This window comes from Vanellus vanellus (assembly GCF_965231255.1).
Source record: "Vanellus vanellus genome assembly, chromosome: 19".
Lineage (NCBI taxonomy): Eukaryota > Metazoa > Chordata > Aves > Charadriiformes > Charadriidae > Vanellus > Vanellus vanellus.
In genome coordinates this window covers 615,015-640,767 of record NC_138924.1, presented here as the reverse complement: position 1 = coordinate 640,767, position 25,753 = coordinate 615,015, and the positions used below count along the sequence as shown (strand labels likewise).

Here is a 25,753-nt window from a genome sequence, read left to right as displayed (position 1 = left end):
AATGTTTGCCTAAGATTATGCAACCCTGGAAAAAGAAACCTCAAAACCAGGCAGGCTCCAAACCATGCTCGTGCTGTGATGTGTCGGGTGCTTATCAAAGGTTGCTGAACTGCAGCACAGGGAGCTGAGAGGTGCCTGGACTGGGGGCTCTGGGCTACCCAAAGCGCTCTGCCCACACCAGTCCCACAGTGCTTGGCTTAACATGGACCAGCGAGGAACTGAGGCTGGAGCCACCCCTGGACATCATCCTGTCCAGCCCCTGCTCAAAGCAGGGTCAGCTGGGAAGGCTGCCCAGGACCATGTCCAGATGGTCTTTGAACACCTCCAGGGATGGAGACTCCACAACCTCTCTGGGCAACCTGTTTCGGTGTTCAGTAATAAAGTTTTGTCTGGTGACAAATATTCTTAAATAGAATTTCCCGTTGCATCTTCTCCTGTCGCTGGCCACCGCTGAGTCAAGTTGGGCTCCACCTACTTTGCTCCCCACACACACATTGACAAGATCCCCCTGAGCCATCTCCTCTCCAGGATGAACAGTCTCAGCTCTCTCAGCCTCTCATCCTAGGAGAGATGGTCCTATCCCTTAAGCAACTTCATGGCCTCTCTCCAGTGTGTGCATATGTCTCTCATACTGGGGAGCCCGGAACTGGACCCAGCACTCCAGGAGTGTGCTGAGCAGAGGGGAAGGATCGCCTCCCTCAACCTGCTGGCAACACTCCTCCTAATGCAGCCTGGGAGCCTGTTGGCCACCTTTGTGGCAAGGGCACATTGCCACTCACATCCAGTTTGGTGTTCACCAGGAGTGGACATCGGGTCCTTTTATGCCAAACTGCTTTCCAGCTGGTCAGCACCAGCGTATACTGGTCACTGGGTGTGTTCTTCCCCAGGGGCAGGACTTCACACTTCTCTTTGATGAACTTCATGAGGATTTTGCCAGCCTATTTCTCCAGCCTGACGAGGTCCCCCTGGACGGCAGCACGTCCTTCTGTGTGTCAGCCACTCCTCCCAGCTTTGTGCCATCTGCAAACTTGCTGAGGGTGCACTTTGTCCCATCATCCAGGTCATTAATACATTAAACAGCACTGGCCCCAGTATTGATCCCTGGGGTTCCCCACTGGCGACCTGCCTCCAGCTGGACTTTGTGCCATCGATCACAACCCTCCAAGCCCAGCCGTTCAGCCAGTTCTCAGTCCCTCTCACTGCCAGTTATCTAATCCATACTTTGCCAGCTCGCCTATGAGGATGTTATGGGAGTCAAAATAAACAACATCCCCTGCTCTGACCTCATGCACCAAGCCAACCATCTCATCTTTGCAGGTTACTCACAGTCACCTTAACAGCCACAGGCTTCCTCAAAGCAATTGGATTGCAGGATCTCACCCTACTTTGGAGGGTCACGGAATCACGGAATCATGGAATTTTCAGAGTTGGAAGGGACCTCTAGAGACCATCTAGTCCAACTGGGTCATTGCAGGCAGGAGTGCCTTTTGCCACCCCCAACCTCAGCCCTCGGGGGAGCGGGGACTTTGCTGGAAGAGGCGGTTTGCCACACCGGAGATATTTCGCCAGCTCGAACAGCACTCTTCAAAAGCTCCTTTGAGTCCAAGATGTATTTTCTGGCCAAAAAGGTAAGAAACGGGTGGTGGAGAACCTGCTTGGCACAGGAGAGAATTTCAAGCCTCTGCAGGTTGGCAGCGTGGTACAGTGGCTCGGGCAGCTCCTGACCGGGGAGGGGGGCAGAGCAGCAGCTCTGCAGAGACAGGGGGGACCTGGGATGTCCTGATGTCCTGCCGCAGCCTGGGGGTGCAGCTGCGGTCTGAGCCCCCTTCCACGGCAGAGAGGATGCTCAGCCTGTGGGTGGGTTCCAGGGCCTGGAGCTGTAAATGAGGGCAGTGGAGACACCATCCTTCACAAATCGGCTTGTGCTTGGCAGGGAGAGAAAGAAAGTTCGAGGCCCCTGAACAAGAGGTGACGATCTGCTCCCCCGCACACTTACTCCCCCGGCGAGGATGTCTTTTGCACTCCTGCTTCCCTGCGGGGTTGTATCCTGCATTACAACCCAGGATGCCGGTGCTGTCGGCCTTGGCAGGCTGCAGGCTCTGCAGCCGGGCAGAGGCATCACCAGTGTGGCCAAGGGTGCGCTTTTACTGGGGCCAAAGACTCTATAAGTCCTGACTCGGGTACCGGGGAAGGTGTTGGATTTTGCTGGATTCACAGCAAGCCCCGGCAGGACCAGCTCTGCTTTCCCTGGGTGAGTCTGAGCGGCTCTGGGCAGAGGTGCGTGGCAGAACAAGAAGTGGCTCCAGCTTTCGGATGAATTGCTGCAGAGCAAAACCAAATTATGGCTTTTTGCCACGGAAATAAATCATGCAGAAACCAACAGTGGGAGTTTTATGTTCCTCTGTGCTTGCAACTCACATGCTGGCATGTGCGCGGGGAAATGACAAACGCCCGCTGCCAGCGCTGCATTGCTGGGTGAGAAAGGTTGTGGCTACAGAAAGACAGCTTTGTGGCTAACACCAGCCAAAGACAGCTTTGCTCATGGCAACTTCACAGCTTCTGCTCGCCAGCCTGCTGCCTGCAAGGAGCAAGCACCACGTGGTGCCACCTCGCTCACTTGCGCGGGGCACCCAGGGGTGGTGGGGAGGTGCGATGGGGGTGTGATGTGACATCAGGCAGCTCTGTCCTCCATCTGGAAGGACTGTCCATCTGGAAGCTCTGTCCTCTATCTGGACGGCCCGAGATGGTCAGTGGAAGGAAAGGAACCGTCATTTGCTCCTAATGAATTTGACAGGGCTGGAGGAGGAGGAGGCTCTCCAAAGAGCCGCTGCGGCTGCCGTCTCTTGCTTGTGTCATCGGCACAAACCGATCAGCGCCTACAAACCTGCCCTTTATCAGCTGGGACGGCAATTCCCACGGAGGGCCGAGAAGCCTCCTGGAACTGGGGGTTCCCCTCCCTCCCCAGCGGCTGCGCTGCGCCGCTGACCCTCTCCCGCAGGGCTCCCACTTCCAGTGGCCGCCTGCAGCCCCACCGCGGGCTCTGGCCAGGCGGCTCCCGCAGCAATTCGCCCTCCCTCGCCTCCAAGGACAGCTTCTGTTTTCGGTTTGCTGTTTCTGTGCACCGGTTTTCGCTTCTCTGTCAAATCCCAGAGCCCTCTGCTCTCACAGTTCCTGCAGTTCAAGTGTTTATAAGCTGACTTCTCTCAAGCTTCCTTTATTATTCCTGGAAACGAGCCATTTTTTATCATTTTAACCTCACCCAGACTGGGGCATGAGATTTGTTTGGGCGCAGGAAGAAAAAGAAAGCTGAAATTATTCAAAGGGGAAGACTGTAGGGAAGGATGTTATAGTGGGTGCTGAGTCTTCATCCGCTGGTACGGGTGGCAACAAGGATTAGCCCAGAGGCTTTGGGACTCCTTCAAGCCCCCCCCCCCCCCAAACTCCTGCCTTTGCCAAGAGCCACAGGTCACAAAGCACGTACCCCCAGGACATAGCGATGCAGGTGGTGGTGAGGGCTGTCCCCAGGGTGATGGGGAAGCCTTGTCTGCCTTCCCTTGGGGGAACAGGTCACCCATGGGGGCTGCACCATCCCAGCCCTGGCACCTTAGCACCACCAGAAGGACCTTGGAGCAGGTAAAGGGGTATTCATAGAATCATAGAACGGTTTGGGTTGGAAGGGACCTTGAAGATCATCGAGTTCCAACCCCCCTGCCCTGGGCAGGGACACCTCCCACCAGCCCAGGTTGCTCCAAGCCCTGTCCAACCTGGCCTTGAACACCTCCAGGGATGGGGCAGCCACAGCTTCTCTGGGCAACCCAAGCCAGGGGATCACCACCCGCACAGGGAAAAATTTCTTCCTTATATCTCATCTGAATCTTCCAGTTTAAAGCCATTCCCCCTTGTCCTATTGTACCCCTCCCTGATCGAGAGTCCCTCCCCAGTTTTCCTATAGCCCCTTTAGGCACTGGAAGGGGCTCTAAGGTCTCCCCGGAGCCTTCTCTGAACATCCCGTCCCAATCACTCCTGCTAACCATGTGGTCCTCTTGCCCACAAGCCCACAAGCGGAGGCGAGCTCTGGGTGTGGGGTGCTCTGTCTGGGAGGTGCTTGTCCCTCCACTCGCAGCCTGGGGCGAAGGCGATCCTTGACCAAGTCCAGCTCCCCTCTGCTCCCACTCCCAAACCGTCCTCAGCAAGTCCCTCCTGTGGCTGCACCTCTCTGCACAGTCCCCGAAGGATGTCAGAGGCCTCACGGGGAGGCTGCAGGGACGTGGCACGCCGGCAAGCGGTGCTGGAGCTCCCCGAGCCCCCCCCATCCCCCCAGGGTATGCGGGTGCCAGGCAGAGCCCGTGCCGGCCAGGGCAGCCGGACAATGGCCTTTTTGAAGGGCACAAGCCCATCTGGGGTGGCAAAAGCCTCAGCGTGACGGGGAGCAGGATGGGACCCTGCGCTTCAGAGAGACAATGCAGAGCACCCTAACCTCCAAACAGCCCCCACACATGGGAAGTGGTTTGCAGCTTTGCAGCGAGCCCAGAATAAACCGTGAGGGTAGTAAACATCCGAGCTCCGTTGCCCGTCTCCGTGCGTGACCGCCGCAGCTGGAAAGCTCACACCTCGCTGTGGCAGAGGGGGCTCACACCTCCCCTGGGGCTTCCTACCCCCTCAGTGCTGGGGAGGGGGACCGACACCAGGCACATCCCCGCCAGCACGCCGCAAAACCAGCGCTGGTGGATACGGGGGCTTCAGGAGGTCCGAGGGCCATACGATAGGGAAGTCCCCCAGCTGTGGCAACGGCCCTGACACAAGTCTGCAGGTTAACCCTGGCCTCAGCCCCCTGGGTGGGCAGGGGAGGGTCGTGGTGCTCGGCCGTCCCCAGAGCACCCGCGGGGTGCAGCCGGCCGCTCGGCATCCCGCTCGGCGTCCCGCAGGCCACCCGCAGCCAGCCCACCCGCAGCCAGCCCACCCAGACCTCCTGGAGAGCTGGGCTCCAGGGGCAGGAATGAAAATGAAAACAATCCATGTGTGGCTTGCTTCCTTTCCTTTTTGCTTGATTATGATGAGCACACAAGGCCCAGTGGGTTCATTCATAAACTGGTTTTGTTTTCCATCCTAGCAGGGCTCTGAATTTTCATTGGGTTCTTCCTTGCTCTTTCCGGACTCACCAAAGATCTGAGTGAGGTGGGCTGTCCTCCAGAGCAGAAGATGCAGCCCAGCGGAGACACTTTGTCTCCTCCTCCCAGGCATTTGCAGAGCTTGAGGGATGCTGAGGGTGCCGCAGCCCCCGGAGCCGGCAGTTGGGGTGAGCACTCAGACTGCCACAACTGCATGGCCCCACAGCTGCTTCCCTAAGGCTCAAAAAGTTGGTAAAACTCAAGTTTTCCTTGTTTCTTTCTCTTCCTTTCATGCCAAGGATGGAGAGGGGTGTGGAACAAGGAGGCGCTTTTTTTTCCCCTTTAATTTGTTTTGAAATACCATACACTTAATCCTCTTCGTTTTGTTTTGTATCAAAAGAAACGTGAGGAAAAAATTGAGGCATCAGCCATTAGAAAGTGACAGTATTCCCCAGGGGATTTTTTTTTCAGAAAATGCCCTTGCCGGAGTAAGGTTAAACCTTTAATGAGATACATTTTTTTTTCATCAGCTATGAACATCTTTCTGGTGTGACACAATTTTGGGGAAACACGAAGGGGTCTCTTGTGCAGCGCGGCCGGCGGTGGCCGGCACTTGCTCCTGCTGCCCGGCCGGGATGGCCGCGCTCTCCCCTTCACCCAGAGCGGTGGAGACAGATGGTTCCCAGTCACTCCCACGCACACAGGTTCCCATTGGAGCCAGTTCCAGGACATGATGTCATCTGAAAAATTCCAACATTTCTCCAGATATGTCAAGAATGGTGGGGGTGAAATTTCTGGACACTGATGGGAAGTCACCAGTGCTCGAGCTCTGAGCAGGGCAGGATGGAGACTTGTAGGTGGAAGCGGAGCTTGTCCTAGAGGCAGTTTCTGAACTCAGGACATTTTTAAGTACTTCCTTTTCTGAGCGAATCCTGACTCCTCAGCATTGAACCCCCTATAAATAGCAACTTACATCATCCAGTCTCACCGTTTCTTTTCAGGGTTCCCCTTTCATTCAAAATCGAGAATTTCCATATTTCTGCTATCACCAAATTTATTTTGGGCATTTGTTTTACTTAGCACTTTCTCCTGGGATTTTTTGGGGGCTTCCAGAAAAGCTTTATCGTATCCCTCTATGTAAATTGTTACAAAATTGGCCAGACTGCCTCAGACGGCCTGTCCTGCTGACTCCAAGCACTGCCTGCTGGCGGTGGGGGCAAGGGTAGACCACAGGCTGGGTCATGAATCCTGAAACCACCTGGAGCCACAGTGGGAAAACTTCCATCTTACACCACCATTTTGCTGTTCTATGGACCTAATTCCCCCTGAGATGCTCCAGCCCACTTTGGCCACTCTTGCGTGGCCATCTCTCCATCTCAGAGCACCTCCCGGGCTAGGTGGTCCTTCATCTGAGACATGCAGCATGCTCTCTTTCTAAAAGGGGGAAGAGCTAGAAGAAATTACTTTCTCATTTCATCATGACTGGAATGCAGGGCGAGTGGGTAAGGAAACGTTTTTTAGAACCATGTTGCAACATCCCAGGGCATCACTGATATGACTATAGCCTCCCATCTCTAGCCGGCCTGCAAAGAGCTGGCAGAGTTACAGCTTATCAGATTTCTGAGGAAAAAAACAGAACCGCAAGGGAGCAAACACCCTGACTTTGGGGTTATTTTGGGCTTTCAGCAGTAGAAAAGTTTCAGCCTTTGCCTGGCACCAGTAACACACACTATCTAGGCTAAACTGACCTTAAGCTGACTCAGCTAAACTAAAGAATTTTTTTTTTTAATTAATTGAAAAATGGTCGCCGACAGTCCAAAATAATATGGTATCTGCTCGCCAACAAATGTATAAAGGCAGGGAGGTTTGCAGCTGCCTGAAACAGAAAAGTGTCTCATTGAAAACATTTGAATAATCGATGTGGATTTCCAATTAATTCTTCTGTTTTAATGAAACTTGTTTTTTATCAGAACATTTCTCCACCATAAATGGCATTTCTCTGGCCTGCCCTACCCACATCGTGTGCCTTGGGACTAGGACAGGACCAGATGGCTGTAGGTGGCAGATCTCAAGACATGACCCATGAATGCTTGAAGGTACAATCAGAGGGAACAGCTCAGAGGCAAACCACGCTCTTACGTACATCTACAAGTTATATTCCCTGAGCAACAAGACAGAGGAGCCAAGGAAGCTGACGCTAGCTCAGAGATGATTTCTGGTCCAGCTGGCGTCTGGCTGAATGCTGGGTTCCCACCTCCAGCCTGGCTGGGCGCGCTGCCTGCAGAGGCAGGCTCTCCCCTCACCCTCCCAGGATATCTGGGGACAGGCAAGCTGAGAAGTGGAGGGGGGAGTGGGGTCTGAACTGATGGGTGCCCCACTCCGCAGATGGAAAAGGAAAAGATGGTGAGGGGACCAGCTTGGCTGTGGTGTGGCCAGGAAGGAGGCGATGCTCGGCTTGGCAAGTGCCACCTTTGCTCCATGGGGTAGATCTGCCCTCCCCAGCCATGGCATAGGGCAGGAACACAACCACGGCTCCAAGAAGAAGCCTCCTTGAGAGTGGGCCACCTCTGGGACTTCTCCTGTGCAAGTCCAGGTCCATGTTGTCCTCCAGACCCCTCTCTACCCGCACGGAGCAGAGCAGTTAACCTGTATGGAGCTAACCTGCTGTGGGTGGTAGAAGGGGAGGCAGGGCAACCCAGAGCCCTGCCAGCCCAGCCATGGGCTGCCCTGCCTCCCCTTCTGCCAGCCGCGGCTGGTGGAGGGCTATGCACACCATGCGGCGTCGGAGTGATATTTGGAAAACACCATGTTATTTACAGAAAGCGCCTGGGTCGATATCTGGGAACCTTTAATAGAAACACGGTGAGTCAGTGCTCAGCGCTGTGGTAGGGGTGCTGGTGGTGCGGTTGGGTTGCTCCGCTTTATGTTATAGTCCTTCCACTGACTTTCAGGCAGCATCTACCAAGACATCACCACTTGGTGATAGCTTGAAAATAACGAAATGGAGACATTTCCCAAAAATGCATCTGCGCCTCTGTTGAGAAGAGATGTCCTTCTAGGAACACCTTGTCATGGATGGACAGCCCTCAGCTCTTCCCAGGGCATCCATCACCTCCCTGCCAGGACTTCCTGTGTTTGGTAGACCTCTGTGGCAGTCCATATGTAGGCTAGTGACTTCTTCCCCGTGAGCCATCCCTGGTCACAGTCCTTGCCCAGCCCTCAGAGAGCTGTGAGCTCTTACTCTCTCCATACAAAATAGTCATTCCTCATTGTCTGTGGTCATTACAATTTTATCTTTTCTGCTGAGACAAGATACTCTTTTCTTGCCAGAAATCCCAGTTTCTGCCCTCGTCCTCCAGTTATCCTGCTCCTGGTCTTCAGCTATAGCGTCTTCTTCCTCGCCCTGCTCCTGGAGCCCCTCCTGCCTCATCTTCAGGGTCAGAGTCAACGTCTCCATACTTCTTTTGTCTCTCTTCATCTCCATACCCAGCAATGATAGTCCTCACTTATCAGTAGCCACTGAAATTTAAGTGTCTAACCTAGATCGGTCATTTAGAGTCTCCTTATAGGACCTAGAGTGGGGCAGGCACCTCCAGGGCATAATGCCACATCTCAGCTCTTCCTTCCCTTAAACTGAGGAGGAAACTCAAGTGCTTCAGCTTCTGGGACTCTTATTTCACACCCACCACTACCTGTGCTGGAGCCTGCAGTACCCTCACAGCTGCAGGACATGCCCTCAGTCCCTTCAGACTAAGTGAAGCATGTACAGGACATGGAGCCCACTGGTGACGGTTCCCATCTCCCGCTACTGGGGCAACATGGGCTGTGCAGATGTGGGAGGGAGACAGCCCAGGGTAGAGGAGACCTCAGCTCCTTTGTCCCTAACTGGTTTCATCCCATCCATGGTCTTCAGCCCATTTGCACAGGTCTTGGAAGGATGCACTCTCGCCTCCAAGCTGCTTGGGCAGGTTGGGTAAGAGGGGCCTGTTGACAAATGCAGGAACCTCCACAGGGGAACTTCTTACTAAGGGACATGCATGAAAGAAGCAGAAATAGCAATGGTGACTGTTTCATATCCTGTATCACTGGAGAGGCTCTGAATGGAGGGGGGAGCATCGCCCTTCCGGGGCTGGGGCTGCTGCTCTGTTCCACCACAAGACTGCACCATGAGCAGCCTCTTCTCTAGGGGAAATTCCACCATGCCTACGCAAGCCACTGCACGGATGTCCTCACCCCATAAATTGGGGAGTTGATGACTGTCTCAGCACCAGACTGAAAAGAGGCTTTCAAGCTCCACTTGCCTGCTTCAGCTTCAGCCACCACTTCTCAGCTGACATGAAGGTTTCTGTGGCTGCCCTCGCCATTCTTATCGCCGTCTTCTGCTACCAGACCTCCGCTGCACCGAGTAAGTCTGGGCTCTCTCCTTCCTTTCTAAATGGGGACAGGAAAGATGTTGCTGCTGGGCAGCAGGGTCCCTACTGCCAGCCCTTCCACCCGGGGTCCCTTCCTGTGTCAGACCACCCTCTGGTGAGTGCTCCAAGACCATTGGAGCTCTCCTGCCACACACAGCTCAAAGCACGGCATGGGCTGTGTCAGCACCAGCTCAGGGTGAATCCAAAAGAGAAAGAATCAAAGGAAGAAGAAGAAAGACCTTGTCTTTTCCTTCTCCATGTCCTCCCCACTTTCCAGATCCGGGGCTCTGCGGTCCCAGCTCCCTGCCCCTGGTCCCCACCCCTTACCCCTGCTGATGACCATCTTTGCCCTTTACAGTTGGCTCAGACCCGCCGACCTCCTGCTGCTTCACCTACACCTCCCGGCAGCTGCCCCGCAGCTTCGTGGTGGAGTACTATGAGACCAACAGCCTGTGCTCCCAGCCAGCCGTCGTGTAAGTCCTCTCCTCCGACGCGGTGGTGGGCTCTCCCTTTGGGCTGAGGGTCCAGAGAGGGAAAAAAACCTTTAGAAAAGACAGGGCATGGAGTCTGGCCCCGTGGACAGGAGGGATGGGGGGCCAAGAGGTGCAGGGTGATGTTTCACGGGCTCAGCGCACACGGGGCTCACACCGGTCCTGCTCCACCACTGCCAATGTGATGGGTGTGATGTGCTGCATGCCCAAATTCTGCTGATCCTCGGGAGAGGCTGGGTTTGGGGCAAGGTTCCCCTCCGTGCGTTGCACCGAAAACTTACCTCTTTGCACCCCACAGGTTTATCACGAAGAAAGGCCGCGAAGTCTGCGCCAACCCCGAGCAGGACTGGGTCCAGCAGTACGTGAATGAGCTGGAGCTGAACTGAGGTCCCAGGACAGACCCTGCCCGCCCTGCATCCCCCGTCTGCCGGGATGAGCGAGCCACGGCCAGCTGTGGGATCTGCTGGAAAGGCTTCAACCTCATTTAAAGCTAGTTAGGAAATCGAAATGTTCCAGAATATGACTTTAGTGTTTTGCTATTTAATTTTTTATAGGGGAGGGATCAGGTGCAATAACTCCACTCCAGACAAATAAGAATGTTACATAATAGATATATTTTTTTAAATGAAGACTGATGCTTAGGTTATTTTTTTCTATATTTAATTAATTGTATTTTTGATGTAATATTTAATTCAAATTTTGAGAAATAAATATTTTTGTAAGAACTTTCTGACTTTGCCCCTATTACTACTCCTTGCGATGACAATAGCTGAAATTATAATAGCGGTAACGTGTTCTTTATTCCCTTTTCTGCACTGTCAAAACCCCCACAAGCTTCCCCAATCTGAATGTGCTGTTTTGCAAAATAAGAGAAAAGCCATGAAAGAGGAGGTGTGAGAAGGGCACAGATTACATTCAAGTAGCTTGGCTCACTCTTTTTATAAAGTATTTAATCACTACTCATTATGACTACTGGCAGCTACTTAAATTCCATCGCTGGCCCCATTATTGTCAATTAAAATGTTACCTTTAGGGGTTGGAATTTAACATGCTGGCTGCTTTGGAGAAGGTTTTCTGAGAGCTACAGCTAAAATGGATCAGCTATTCCCAGAGCTGAGAATGGAAAAAAATATGTATCACTACGAGATTTTTAGAACTGTATCATTAAACTCTAATTTAGCTGGGACACGAGGCTTAGCAGATGTGCCCCTCTTACGAGAAAAGGTGTTTTTTCTCTATGCCTCCAAAACCTGCCCACCTCTGGAGATGCCTGTGCAGAGACACAGTGTCCCCCAACAATAGCCCTGCCGGACCCCAGCCCGGAGGCAGGATCTGCCCCTGAAAGGAGACATCTCCCATCCCAACCCTGGGGCTGGTCTCCTGCCGCAGCTGAAGGAGATGGAGCCCCACACCACTGATGGCATTTAGATTGCTCTGATCAGCTCTGGACGTGCATTGTTGGATGAACAACAAGGGTTTGGGCTCCTCCTGACTGGACCTCTGGTGCCCATAGGGCAGCCCACGGGAAAAGGCTCCGGTAAGGAACTCGGCTCCCCACACAGCATTTACTTACTGACTCTGGGAGCACTGACACGAATGTCAGTGAGACACAGGGCAGGAAGGGTGATCCTGGGGAGGGGGTGAAGATGAGAAGACAGAGAGCAGAGGCTGAGTGGGAGCCACTGTCATGGTTTGAGCGGCACAGGAATAATTTCTCTTCTAATGCCTGGGGAGACTGCATTTTTAGAAGACTCTAGAGTCTGACTTTGTGAAAATATTTACTTTATAGTCAGCTATAGGATGTGGGTTTCAAGGTCTCCATGTTTTCGAGCTCACCAGGTGCAGGATGAGGCGGAGTGAGATCTGGGCATTGACCCAAGTTGGCCAACAGGATTATCTCATACCATGAACATCACATTCAATATAAATTAGAAAGTTTGCTGAGGAGTTTTTCTCCCTTCTGTGATAGCTGTGGTCCTGGGAACTTCTTGCCCCCGTGCCGGAGCCCTGAGCCCTTCCCTTCCTCCCAAAGCCATAGCTGGGAGTGCACAGCTTCCTACTGATAGAACGGGCTGAGTATAATCCTTGTATATTTTATACTCGTATTGGGATCAATACTGGTTCTTCAGTATGGTTAATGTTAATTATTTAGTCTTATTCTATTAAATCTTTTTATTTCAACTTTCGTGTTTCCTAGTTTTTCCCTGATTCCCCTTCCTGAGTGGGGAGGGGTCATCAGGTGAGAGAATAATTGTCTAAATGATAAAAATTGTTGTGGGTTTCTCAAACCGTGACAGCCCCACAGTGAGCAGAGCCTCAGGTGGGGCTGGAAGGGACCAGGGGGACATGGGTGTGTTTGGGGGAGGAAGAAGCGTATGGGGTATGTCAGGAGCCTCGTCACTTCAGGAATTGCAGCCCCCAGCTCCTCAGCCCACGGGGCGGCGTGCACCCCATCAGTCATCCCGCTACAGCGCTGACTGCACCCAGATTAAAATAGCATCTGAGGAGGAGAGGGAGTGAAACGGAGAGCTGTGCCAGCCAGCAGGACCCACGGCTGGGTGGTTCGGGTGGACATCACCAGGAAGGCGGCTGTGCCTTGGTGACAAGGAGCTGCTCCTGCACGTGAGGGCAGTGGCTTTGGTCACAGCCCTGACTCCCTGGGCACTGTGTGCCCCAGGGCCAGCTCCGGGAGCAGGGCTCATCGTGGCCAAGGTGGAGGTGAGGACACCCTGGCCGTTGGGCACCAGCCAGGCCGGTATCGGAGTGCTGGAGCCCGGTAGCTTCACCCTGGGGACTGAGGTTGGCACAAAGCCGAGTGCCCAGAGCTGCCCTCACTCCAGGGAAGAGCAGGAGCAGGGGACAGGAGGGAGGACACCTGCAGCGGGGTCATCCCAAAACGGCTTGAGCCTCCACAATCCCTCTTGGATACACGCCCCGCCTGTCCCTGTGGCACTGGGAGCAGTCCCGCAGGTTTCTTGTCAAAGGACACAAAGCACAGGGTGATATGGGGAGCACCTTCCAGCCCATGCACCGTTTTAGCCCATTTCAAACAACCCCATGCACCAACGTCCTTAACAACCCGGGTCACATTCATGCCACCCACAGCAGACACCCACCCTGGGTACCTCAGCTAACTCCTCACCGCTATTCCGGGAGCCTGCGGGGAGTCCTGAATTGCTCGTGTCTTTCTTGATCTTACACCCACCTACGCGTGACAGCTCAGAGGAGCCCTCAAAGTGCATGCGAAGGATACAGCACGCTCGTTAATCCACACCCCCGGGCACAGAGGTGTGAACGAAGCCCGCACGAGCAAGGCAAAGGCAGCCAGCAGCTTTCAGCCAGCTCACAGCTGCCTCCAAAGCCCGTGAGCAGCAGTGTGTGCATGGAGAAAGCATCCCTGGTGATCTTCAAAGCCGCTGTGTTTTGCAAAGGAGGAGCGCAGGAAGGTGGCCCAGAGCAGGGACAGCAGTACCCGTGCCACCATCAGCACAAACCCACACCCAGGGATACCCTGCCCAGAGCAGGGGATATATTTGCCATATGACACAAAACCAGGAGGGGTGGCTGACACACCGGAGGACTGTGCCGCCATACACCGTGACCTGGACAGGCTGGAGAGTTGGGTGGAGAGGAACTGATGAAGTTCACCAAGGGCAAGTGTGGGGTACTGTACCTGCGGAGGAATAACCCCACGCACCAGCACAGGTTGGGGGTTGACCTGCTGCAGAGCAGCTCTGCAGAGAGGTACCTGGGAGTCCTGGTGGACAACAGGATGCCCATGAGCCAGCAATGTGCCCTGGTGGCCAAGAAGTCCAACGGCATCCTGGGGTGTGTTAAGAACAGTGTGGCCAGCAGGTCGAGGGGGGTCATCCTCCCCCTCTGCTCTGCCCTGGTGAGGCCACATCTGGAGCACTGTGTCCAGTTCTGGGCTCCCCGGGTCAAGAAGGAGAGGGAACTGCTGGAGAGGGTCCTTTCCAGCAGAGGCTACGAAGGTGATCAAGGGACTGGAGCATCTCTCTGCTGAGGAAAGGCTGAGAGCCCCGGGGCTGTTCAGTCTGGAGAAGAGAAGGCTGAGAGGGGATCTCATCAATGCTGATTAATATCTACAGGGTGGGTGGCAAGAGGATGGGGCCAGACTCTTTCCAGTGGCGCCCAGCGACAGGACAAGGGGCAACGGGCACAATCTGGAACACAGGAAATTCTGTCTGAACATGAGGAAAAAATTCTCTCCTGTGAGGGTGGCCGAGCACTGGCACAGGCTGCCCAGAGAGGTGGGAGAGTCTCCCACTCTGGAGGGATTCAAAACCTGCCTGGATGGGTTCCTGTGCAACCTGCTCTTAGATGACCCTGCTCTGGCAGGGGGGTGGACTAGATGATCTCCAAAGGTCCCTTCCAAGGCCCGCCAGTCTGTGATTCTGTGTTTCTTTGAGTCAGTGATAAACATTGATGCAGCTATTTGAAGCTGACCTTGCTGCTAGAGCTGAGCAATGCTAGAAAACCCTCACTCCATGCAGATCTTGGAGGAGCCCTGGGATGCCCTGGTGCTCATGCGTGGGTCTCAGGGGCAAATCATGATACTCATCCCTCCCAGAAACAGCCTCGCAGTGGAGACGGGGCAGGTGAAGGCAAGAAGCAGAGGGCACGAAGCTGGAGGCAGCAGATGAAGAGAAAGGGGAGGCTGGGACCCAAGAGGAGGGTGGCTTGCAGGGGGTTTCCTCTGGATTCAGACCAAGACAAGAGCAACGGCGTCAAGGGTTTCAGAATTTGTAAACTACTTAAAAGAGAGATTCATCCTGAAACCAGAGTGTGGTCTTTACTGAATGTTTTGTGCAATGTATATAAATGTAAATATTTTTAATGACAACCCTGGGAAAGCCTAGCTGTGAACAAAAGCGAAACCATTACTGTGATAGGAACAACATCATAATATAGATGCACATCTCTATAAATTTGTTGTGTGTATCGCCCTGCTGTGTCCATAGGCATTTTAAGGTATAACGACTGCCAGGGGAGCTGGAGGTTGCAGTCTGGCGCTGCACGGAAGGAGGAGCTGGGCTGTGCTGGTGGTGACACGCATTGATGGCCATCAAGGTTTATGGTCTGGCGGCTTTTACAATCTCCACTTTTTCAGAGAGGAATTAAGACATTCTTAATGCAAAATGCCCGTGTGCTCCAAAGTGCCAACTCTGTGCCTTCTATACCATCCCAGGGCCCAGCTCGCCACAGAGAGGGGACACTCAGTCCTCCACCCAAAACCACTCTTCCCAGAGACAACAAGACGGGGGAGCGTGTCTCTTCTGGGGGGCCAGCACCCAAAAAAGTGGATGGTTTTGCATGCTGCATACAGAAGTATTGCTTGCTTAAAATAGCGATATATCCCAGAGCTTCCAGGGCTGAGGAAGACACAGAAGTATTCCGCTAGAAACAGTGCCTGGGTATCGCCTTCCCTGTAAGGGCAAACAGAAGGCAGAAGTAGCAATGAACATGTCTGCTCACTTCTTAGAAAGATGCAGATGACTACTTACATTCCCGTAAGATGACGAAACATTTTCCACTATACTAGAGGAGAAAGCAAGATGTTAACATTGGTTGAGAAAACACATTTCTAAAACTGCAGATCTGTAATTTTTGCTGTGGAGGATCTTAACAGGGGACACAGTCGGTGCATCTGGGTGACCAAACTGCCCCAGAAGCTAAAACCTAAAAAATTTGACATTAACCTACTGATTGCTCAGAAAAACAGCTCCCTGGTCACCCAATCCCAACCCGTGGCTGTTCTCCCAGACATGGTATCCCGAGGGATTACTGCTTTCAGTAAAACCAGACAGCTTGAGCAGATCAGTCCTGGGACCCACCACAGCAAGAGACTGTCTCAACCCAAAATGTTTCTGCAAAATATATGTATATGTATATGTCCATCTCCCTTCAGCATATGGAAATCAAATGGAAATGGTGTGACTGTGACTAGCCTGGCACATACAGGTCAAACTTTTTGGTAATAAATAACCTTATAATGCCGTGAGAGGGCCACCAGCTTTCTTGGAGCTGGGGAGCAGGAATGCTTGCAGGAAGATACTCAGGCCGGACTGCGCTGTGCCATGCAGGCGTCCCTCGTGGTTGGGGCTGGTAGCGTGAGGAGGACCTGGTTCTTGCTGGGCAGGATCTGCATGGAGGCTAGAGCCAGGCAATAAATGCATTTCCACCGAGGACAGGGGCAAGCTGGACTTGTCACGACTTAAACAGAAAAACTGGTTGCAAATAGCTTTAGGAGCAGCTTTAGCTTTAGGTCAGCAGGGAGCTCTAAAAGCCAGGTCCCGGTGCTCCTGGCTTTTCTCTGGCTGCCCATTGCCAACCAGTCTGGGTATCTCAGGGCAGAATGGTATCTGCTCTGTGCAGTTTCTTAGTTGCAGGTGAGGTGGTGGGTCCACCAGATGGAAAATTTTATGGCATATTCAGACCTATCTCATGCCATTAAACCTTTACTCTCCTTCCTGGCTGAGGCAGATTAATGATTTCTAGGAACACTTTGGATCCTGCATCGGGGTGAGTTCACATCCTTCCTGCTCATTCATTTCTTCCCCCTCTTTGCAAGATCTCTGAACTGTTGCACTTCCTCCTGCCTCTTCTGGAAACGGTCTTCATCCCTCTGGCGCAGCAGCAAGTGCCGCTCAGCTGTCACCTTGCCATGGTAGGATCGCTCTTGCTCTCTGGACAGTTTCCATCCCACCACCTCCTCCCACCCCTGGTTCAGTGACATTTAACTTGGTCCCTTCCCAAATGCTGTCCTGCACAACAGGTTTCCCTGGCTGTCTTCATCACTGCCCCCCCCCAACTGCCTCTGCTTCCAGCCCTCTGTCAATACCTCAAAGTTTATGTCCTTTCTTATCTTCTCAGTCTCTGTAAATTCCTGTAAGATCTCCATGGAGGTCAACGAGCTGCAGAGCCCACCAAGACCTATTGCCCTTCTCCTTCCTGGGATATGGCAAGGCTGAGACTGGGCTCTTCTAGTGGTCTCTTCTCTCTGCCACACAGCCTTCAAAAGAGGAGGAGGATGAAGGAAGGAGGGTGGGACTTCCCAAAATGCAACGAAACTCAGCCGAGAGGAATTGAGGAACATCTGCTCAGGTCCAGCATGTTTTTCACTAGGAGACTCCTAAAGCACCTTTCAGGACATCCCCAGAGAAACTGTGCTGAGCACTGAAGACCATGCTTTATCAAATCTCAAATGAATCGGTCTTTAAATTAAGCACCTTCATTGTCTTTGTCTGAAGGGCACGCTCCGCAGCTGCTCCAGCTGGCAGTCCATGGCTGCTGGCATCGCCTCCGCCCCATCTACCCCCAGGGCAGTGTCTCCTGCCTCCTGGCCCTGTGAGCCGAGGGCGCTTTGGTTTAGATGGGTAGGACTGACTGATGCCACAGCTGAGCTTAAGGACTGGAGAGCCTTTCCTCTGGCAACACAGGGGCAGACCGCTTGAGGCAAGAGGTTGGGGCAGCAGTGCAGCCTGGAGGAGAAAAGATGTCCCAGGGGATGGAGACACCAAAGGTGACCTCTGGAGACATCAGCAGAGGCTGGCTTATTTTTCTTTCCCTGGCTTTTGCAGCCCCCGAAGTGCCCCTGTCCTGGGGTGTGCAACACATGGCTTCCCACGCTTGGAGATTTCCCACCCACAGGGCTTGTGAGGGGAGGCGGAGGGGCTGGACCTACCCAGCTGGAGGTGATCTCCCTTCCAGGGGACCAGTGAGAGCAGCCCAGGAGCCACCAGGCAGTGCAGCACCCACACCCACACGGACGTCCCCTTGTCCCCAGGCCCCAGCACCGCGAAGCTGAAGCGTGGCCAACTACCGAGTCCCTGCCTGGCATGTACCCAGCTTGCTGCAGTGTTCCCCTGATGCCACAGCAACATCTCTGGGCCAGAGAGGACCAGGTCCCGCAGCACCCTTTGCCCTCTGAGATGTTGTGGATTAGCTTGGGCTAACGAGCAGGGATGGACGCACCACAAAACCACACTGCTAACCGCACAAGGCTCCCCAAATAGACCCTTTATTGCCTTGTTCCAGTACGAATCACACCAAAATCAGCACTACGCAGCAAGCTGGGCGCTCACCCTTCTCCAGCAGCCTGTGAGATGGGCAGCAGGGCAGCGGTGGGCAGCGGGCTCCCCTGTCCCCATTGGCAGTACAGCGGGTTATGGCATGTCCCCACTGCAAAGCGCCCTTCCCAGCATGGGCACGGCATGGGGTGGATGTCATACTTGGTGGGTCACCACCAGCAGCCAGGAGCATGCGGAGACCCTGCCACGACACTCATCAAGGTACACAGCTATTTCCCCAGTGCTGCCCCGCTCATGGGAGGAGCCGGTCGGGCTCTCAGGTCTCTGCCCACCGGTGAGAAGCCAGGGCAGCCGCTGTCACAGGACAATGCACCCAGTCCCCTGCGTGTCCCTGACCCAGGAGATCACCAAGGGATCTGCATTTCTGCCTCCCAAAAAGGCACCCAGGAAGAAGAGAGGACGGAGGTTCCCCAAAAACTTGTCGGTGAAGGTGTAAATGTGGGTGCGATCGCTCATGTTGTAAAAGGAGATTTCTCCTGCCTCGTAGTCCAGGAAGATCCCAATGCGCCGGGGTCTCACGCTCAGGGTCAGAGGGGTGGCAGGCGAGGTGAGGGCCTCATAGTTGCCCCCGTTTTGCAGCCGCAGCACCCAGTAGCCATTGTTTGGGGAGAAGAGGACGTTGCCCTTCCGGCTGGCAGATTCCCTGCACAGCCCCAAGCCCCACTCAGGCTTGTCTCCCACCTGCACCTCCCAGTAGGAGCGGCCAGAGAAGAAGACCTGACTGCCCAGCACCACCGGAGTGGTGCCGAACCTCTTGGGGTTGTCGAAGAGGGACAGAATCAGCTTCTTGCTCCCGCGCCACACGCTCTTGCGGTCCTCAGACAGGGTGAGCTCAGGGTGCGCCGTCTCGGGGTCCAGAGTCACATCCACTGGAGCGAGAGAAGGGTAGGAGGACAGACAAGGCTTCAAGGGTCTGCACGCGTGGACATGAGTGGGCACCTGCGACCTGGATGCTGGGCTCTTCCAGATCTTCCTCCCTCCCACATTTATATGCTTGTGCCCGTGGTTTTGCACAGCTCCCAGCCCTGCCCAGCAGTGGGGAAGTGCAATAGAGAAAATGATGCTAACCATAAACCACATCAAAATCTTTGGCATATGGCTGCAGAGCATGAACCAACCGAGGGCGGCTCCACAGCTCCTGGCACAGCTTCAGAAACAGCCAACACCAAAAGCAAGGGTTCATGGGCAACAGGGAGCCTGAAACCCCTGAGTGAGTTCCTAGGCTTCAAGGTCAGCTCACAACCCACCTAAGACCAGAATGAGGAAAGTCTCCCCACCCTGAAACCAGCCTGAACTCAGTACACAAACTGGGACCAGCTGGACAAAGCTTATTGAAAAAATGTCCCCGTGCCCCAGGATATGGAGGGGCAGACCAAAGCCCAAACGTGCCAGGAGCTGGCACAAAAGCAGCCCCCTTACCTTTGAACTTCTTCAGCATGTCCCTCATGCCCAGGCAGCGCTCGGGGATACTGTAGTTTTCCTTCAGGGTCACAGACACAGCCTTGGGGGACTGGAGCTTTACCCCCTCGCACCTGAAAGGAGAGCGATGCCCATGAGCTGTATTCGGAGCCCACGTCACAACCAGTCTCCTGCTGGGGGTGGTGGTGGGGAGTTTAATGCCTTCCTGTTGGCTGCACAGATGCATCTCCTCCCTTGAGCTCTTCAGCTGTGAAGAGCACTAGGGATAACTGCTTGCTTACCAGCAAGCCTGATGGGACCAGAGCTAAACGATGCCGAGAGTGGCAAGTGCCATTCCCTGGGAAGGAAGGAGCAAGGCCAGCTGGGCAGCATGTCCCTTCGGAGGGGACGCATCTCCCACACCACAAGGCCAGGCAAGACATTGGCTCTGAGGGCCTGGAAGAAGAGGATGGAGTCTCTTCTCTAACCCCTGCTGGTCTCAGTCCCTCCGTTTCAGCCCCAAACAGAAATAAACATCTCGGAGCCTGGAGATAGCCAGGATGGTAGGAAGAACAAGCATGGGTACCTACCTGCTCAGGATGCTTTTCATGTCCTAGAAGGAAAGGAGAAAAAACATTCTGGGTGTGGGGCTCCAGAGCCTCGTGCCCACCAGCCAGCCTGGCCCTGGCCACCCGCCCAGACAGCAAAGGCATCGGGGCTGAGTTAGTGGGGCTGGTGGTGTAGCCTGACCTTGAGCAGCCTGTCGGCTGGCTGCTGGGTCTTCTCCTTTATCTCCAGGATCAGCTCCTCCAGCAGGGACTTCTGCTCCACCAGCTTGGCCAGGTTTTCACTGATCATCAGCAGAATCTGCTTCTCCTCCTCCTCCAGCTTCTGGAGCAACAGCTTCTCCTCATCGGCCAGCAGCCGATGTAGCTTCCCAAACTCGCTTACAATCCTCTCCCGCTTTTTCTTCACCGTCTCCTTGCGATAAGAAGATACACGGGGTGAAGAGAGGCAATGTTAGCCAGGCCACTGAGATGGAGCTGGATGCTCCGGCATCCACGCCCGGCATCAGGCCCTCGGAAACCACTACATTTTTTTGGTAAGCATATTTATTTAAAAAATAGCCAGAGGCTAACTGATGTGCTTCCGCCTGAGTTCCCGCTCAACATCCCCGGTTTACCAGCAGTAGGACTTTGCTCGAGGCATTTCTGCTCAGCTGGACCTCAGATGTCTAATGATGCCTCAGTGCATAGATAGACTGGGGGGGGCTGCTGGGCTGCAAGGAGATGCCACCAGGTGTCGGTCGGGGTAGGTTTTTATTAGATGTGGTACAACTCATCCCTCCAGCTAGATTCAGGGCAACCTGAATTTCCTCACGCAGCCCAGAGGAAATGCTCCGTGTTTGGAAAAACCCACAGCAATGGGAAAGAGGTGGGAGAAACCCCAGGGCTGGGGAGGGATGGAGAGGGAGAGCCAGGGAGGATTCTCCAGGTGTCTGAGGGATCTCACTACAGCCAGCAACAGGCAGGGTCTGCCAATGTTTTAGAGTTTTTTGCCTGACCCCTAAAAATTGGCACTTTGCTGGAAACCTGAAGCGCCAGGAAAACATGCTGCGGTTTGCTCGGACCATGAAACCTCAAAATGCAGAAGATAAATGAAAGGAAACTGAACTGCATTTATTTTTCTGTCCAAGCACATGATTTCTTGGACCTGAGTCACGAAGGCTTGATAAGCCGGGATGGTCATGGCCACTTCCCCCTCACCACTCAGAAGAGACATTTTTTCCTTTTTACTGAATAAGCGCAACCAGCCGCTGGGCCGGGAGGAAGCCGGTGGCAGCCGAGCTGTGGTCCCGGAGCCCTGACTCAGGCGAGCAGAGGGGGAGAGTGACACAGCTCTTTCACAGCCTCCATTCCCCGGCCCCATCCCAGCCCGAGGGGGACAGCGGGCACGCAGGGACACCCCAAAAACCCACCACCCGCTTGGCCGGGCTGCAGTGGGCAGGCAGGGGAGGTGAAAAGTAACTAGGGGAGTGCGGAGAAACCTGTTTTCCCTGCCAAAGCTGATTAATCATCAACTCCAGCTCAGGGCTGGGTAATTCAGTCCAGCAGTTTCGTTTCCTTTTCTGCAGTTACTTTTACTTTCCAGCTTCGACTCTGGAGGGACATGAAATGGGGCTGTTTTGCTGGCGTCGTATCTCCCCGGGACTGCCGGGAGTCAGGCAGAGGTGGAATAATTCAGCTTTTCTTTTTGTTAATGACAACACTTCTCGTTCCTATTGCTGTGAAGCAGAGCTCACCACACGGCTCGTGCCTGGCTCGTAACTCAAGCACACGTTGTAAAACAAAAAGCAAATAAAAAATATCCAGTGTCTATTCGTTTAACCGGCGCACAAGCCCCTGTGGTTTCGGCGGAGCTGGCGTGTTGCTCTTTGCAAAGCATTTCTTTGCAAACCTTTTTGATCTTTTTTATAGAGCCACACACAGAGGCAGAGCTGGTTTCCAGCACCAGCCCTCCACACAACAGCAGGACATGAGGACATGTCCCATTCTGAGGGCTGTGACAAATTCATCATTGCTGATATCTCTGAAGCTCATTCTTTAAGAATTAAGCCAGGCACCTGCCTTGCATTCCTGGGTTTTCATCCTTTCCGCTGACTCACGCTTCTTCACCTCCTCCACTTCCTTCGAAAGATGCTCCAGGGATTTCTGGAGTTTGACCTGAAAAGAGAAGAAACGGGCTCAGCTCACCACAGCGGTGCTGCAGTTCGTCCGGGTCCGCTCTGCCACCGGCAGCCAGGGTACGGTGACCCCGCGCCAGGCGGTGCCAGCCCTGGCACCCGGACCCAGCAGCTGTGCTCTTCACTCTGCTCGCAGCGTTAACCCTCTCCGCCCTCCTTGGGTTTTCCCCATATTTTTCTCACTATTTAGGTTTTGGAGAACCAAGTGACTGCTCCCCGCAGTGCCGGGGCATGGGGCGGCTGGTGGCTTGCTGCTAGGAGCATCGCTGGGACATGGGGTTTGGGCTCACCCCTCCACCGAGGTGACATGTCCCCAGGGCAGGACCCACCTCCCCCACCCCCCTTCTCCAGGGGTGTCGCGGAGGGGCAGGGACCCGTCTGGGTCCGTGGACCCTGACCAGCAGGGCTGAGCCTGGGTGCCTCTGCAACCTGGGAGCCAGCGGGTCCAGCCTTGTCCCTGAGATGAGAGCGGCTGGGTGGGTACCACCGTCTCTGCCACCCCTCCTCTGCACTCCTGGCGGTGCCGCGGTGCTGTTGGGAGAGGGGCGGTGGGGTCCTGGTGGCCGGTTCCCCCAGCACCGGCGTGCCCAGGGTCCATCGGGGCAGGACGGAGACCCCCTGTCACCCCAACCTCCCCTACCTTGTACACCTGCGCGGCCTCCTCGATGGGGTAGACGGTGTGCGAGCGGTGGTGCAGGGACTCCCGGCACACCACGCAGATGGCCTCCTCCTCCTCCTCGCAGAAGAGCTTGAGGCGCTCGTCGTGCTGGGGGCAGAGCGGGGTGCCCGGCCCCGGCTCCGGCCCCGGGCCGGCCCGCAGCCCCAGCAGCCGGATGCTCTCCACGATGTTGGCCAGCTGCCTGTTGGGTCGGAAGCTGCTGCGGTGGCAGGAGGCCCGGCACTGTGGGCAGGAGAAGGGCCCGTCAGCCCAGAGACCCTTCTCCTGGCAGTGCTTGGCGATGCAGCCCCGGCAGAAGTTGTGCCCGCAGTCGATGCTGACGGGCTCACTCATGTACTCCAGGCAGATGGGGCAGATGGCCTCCTCCTGCAGCCGCTCCAGGGCACCCGCCAGCGCCATGGTGGCCCCTGCCGCCAGCCAGCTTTGCCGGGCGCTTCCCTCCACCCGGGGTCAACCAGCACAGGCGGGCTCGCAGGCAGGCACAGCCGCAAGTGGTCTCACGGCGAGGCAGCGCAGGCAGCCCCACGAGAGCCCGGAGGAGAAGCCGGCCTCGCCGCCATGCCGCACCGGCTGTGGGAGCCTCCGTGCCGGCTGGGGGAGGAGCGTGGCACCAGTCAGCACAGCTGCCGCCAGCCCTGAAGGCTGGGCCTTCCGCCATCCCGGCAGGGAGAAGCGAAAGAAAAACCCTGCGGGGAGAGCGGGACAAATTAGGAAGTGCCAGAAACAACATGGGCCCGTAGACAACCCCGGGCACTGGGATGGCAGAGGAGACGGGGCCGCCTCCGGCGTGTGCTGAGCCCAGCAACCCCCCGGTTGCGGCGGCAGCCCCGGTGTTTCCCACCCACTGCCTGAAGGTGCTGGGTGAGCTCGGTGATCCCCGCGCCTCGCCACACCACCGCACACCCCGAGATGTCCCCGGTGACTCCCACCCACCCACCGACTGCAGAGAGCCGCCAGCTCAGACATCGACTGGGGCAGAGCTCGGGCGCAGGAGAGGGGAGGGAGGCACCGGCAGCCACCAGCAGCGGGCAGGACCAGCAACGCTCTGCTGTGCTGGGAACGGGAAGCACGCAGGGGCTGGGGGTCAGCCAGAGCCCCTGGCAGCCACCACTGCCCACCACAGTCTCTGAGAGCCAGCGGGAGAAGCTGCAGGTTTTGTTCCTTTTTATTACACAAAATAACATCAACAAAATCAGTACAAATTACAATGAAAAGTTTCACTGAAAATGCCAAATAAATTAAAATTGCTTTTGCATAAACTTAAATAAAAGAGTTAAACACCATATTAAATAGTCTGCCAAATTCACAGTCGATAAGAAAACAGGGACGTGTCTTGGAGGTGCCCATGAGAGCAGGTCCTTGCCGAGGTGATGCTTGGAGGGAGCAGGGCATTGCTCATGCACTGCCTGCCTTGTCCTTCCAGTGATTCAAGATGTCCTGGACCCACTTATCGTCAGGTTTCCCACAGACCATCTTGCTTTTGACTGTGGTAAATCTGCAGAAGGAAATTCAGTTGAGGAGAGGAGAGGAGAGGAGAGGAGAGGAGAGGAGAGGAGAGGAGAGGAGAGGAGAGGAGAGGAGAGGAGAGGAGAGGAGAGGAGAGGAGAGGAGAGGAGAGGAGAGGAGAGGAGAGGAGAGGAGAGGAGAGGAGAGGAGAGGAGAGGAGAGGAGAGGAGAGGAGAGGAGAGGAGAGGAGAGGAGAGGAGAGGAGAGGGACCACCCGCTCCTTGCCACTGGTGAACCCCACCAAACCAGACACCTCTATAGCTGCAAAACAGCCCCAGGGAAATACGGGGTGCGCAGTTGGCTTAATACCGTTACAGGTGTCCTGCTCTCTGCTGCTTAAGCCACTTCAGCCCCAGCATGCCTACTCAGCTGGGACACCATCCTGCCTGGGTCCTGCTATCTGGGGATGAGGGGAATGACCCACAGAAGCTCTTTTGCCTCAAATCTACTATGGAGTTCCAGAAACTGGCTGCCTGGGATGTGGGATTGGCCTCTGAGAGGTTTCCAGGCTCTTCTCCTATCACAGGAGAGCCCAGCCGATTGTCTTGCCTTGCCAGGATGGGGTGTGATGTGGGGTTTCCTGGTTCTGCCACCCTTCAGTGGAGCACACACCTCCCACACCCCACACCCCCTCCCAGGATTTGGGCAAGAGATCTACTCACATCACGGCTGGCTGGAAGCAGTGGCTGCCCGTGTGCTCATACATCATCACGTGGCTCAAGGGAAACGCTTTGGTCCTGTATCGGATGCAGCAGGGACCAGAAAAGTTGACAGAAGCTGGAAGAGAAGTTAAGTTTTCTGATTAAACAAGACCGGGAAAAGCGTCAGTGGGGAGAAGCAGGGTCAGAAGATGAGAAGGTCCCCACTGAGGGAGGTGCTGCTCCCACCACGGGCTCCCACCACAGCCATCCTTCCCTCAGGAAGCCAAGGAGTAGCAAGATGCGCCTCTCCTTTCCTGCAGCAGATGCTTGGAAGGATGAGTTGCCAAGCATTACTAGACCTTATACAACAGAAAGAAAGAGAAGAGAGCTCCTTGGAGAGAAGAGCTTGGACTCACCTGGAGAAGAGGAGACCTGGTAGCAGAGGACAGCCACGAAAAGTACAGCAAGGGCAGCTATGGAGGTCTTCATGCTTCTTTTGGGCGGAGATAAATTGTAGGAGACTGGCTGGTCTGCTGCGGAGTGTCCCTCACTGTGCCTGATGTGGGATCCCTGGGTTCGGCCCGCTTTATAGAGGGAGACAGTGAGTGAGGACGGAAGCACACCGGAAACATTGGTGAAAGACATGACACAATGGAAAAAGTGC

The 25,753-nt window shown here is 54.9% G+C and overlaps 2 protein-coding genes and 1 long non-coding RNA gene across 3 annotated transcripts; 1 reads left to right on the top strand and 2 right to left on the bottom strand.

Moving 5' to 3' along the window:
- Positions 1–9,443: 9,443 nt before the first annotated feature.
- LOC309679659 (C-C motif chemokine 4 homolog) lies at positions 9,444–10,397 on the top strand (the record flags this gene model as incomplete). Its single annotated transcript, XM_082493034.1, has 3 exons — positions 9,444–9,513; positions 9,879–9,993; positions 10,310–10,397. 3 exons carry the CDS (start codon positions 9,444–9,446, stop codon positions 10,395–10,397), a joined length of 273 nt encoding a protein of 90 aa, XP_082349160.1.
- A 7,645-nt stretch (positions 10,398–18,042) lies between these two features.
- LOC309679605 (E3 ubiquitin-protein ligase TRIM39-like) lies at positions 18,043–23,517 on the bottom strand. The gene is made up of 6 exons (XM_082492959.1): positions 22,904–23,517; positions 22,148–22,243; positions 20,271–20,501; positions 20,111–20,133; positions 19,542–19,654; positions 18,043–18,991 (listed from the first exon to the last, which is right to left on the bottom strand). Exons 1-6 carry the CDS (start codon positions 23,339–23,341, stop codon positions 18,420–18,422), a joined length of 1,473 nt encoding a protein of 490 aa, XP_082349085.1. The 5' UTR covers positions 23,342–23,517; the 3' UTR covers positions 18,043–18,419.
- Positions 23,518–24,091: 574 nt separating this feature from the next.
- LOC309679525 lies at positions 24,092–25,524 on the bottom strand. Its single transcript, XR_014269835.1, has 3 exons — positions 25,506–25,524; positions 25,111–25,225; positions 24,092–24,437 (listed from the first exon to the last, which is right to left on the bottom strand). It is a non-coding gene; the product is annotated as an uncharacterized lncRNA (long non-coding RNA).
- Between the last annotated feature and the right edge of the window lie 229 nt (positions 25,525–25,753).

Bases quoted from the DNA above. Each gene is read 5' to 3' on its own strand.
- LOC309679605 (XM_082492959.1), bottom strand. From the start codon at position 23,341: ATGGCGCTGGCGGGTGCCCTGGAGCGGCTGCAGGAGGAGGCCATCTGC. The intron at 20,502-22,147 runs GCAGGTGCCTGG...TCTTATCGCAAG, and splicing joins TGAAAACCCAGGAATGCAAG to GAGACGGTGAAGAAAAAGCG. The intron at 19,655-20,110 runs GTAGGTACCCAT...CTCTCCTTTCAG, and splicing joins ATGAAAAGCATCCTGAGCAG to GTGCGAGGGGGTAAAGCTCC.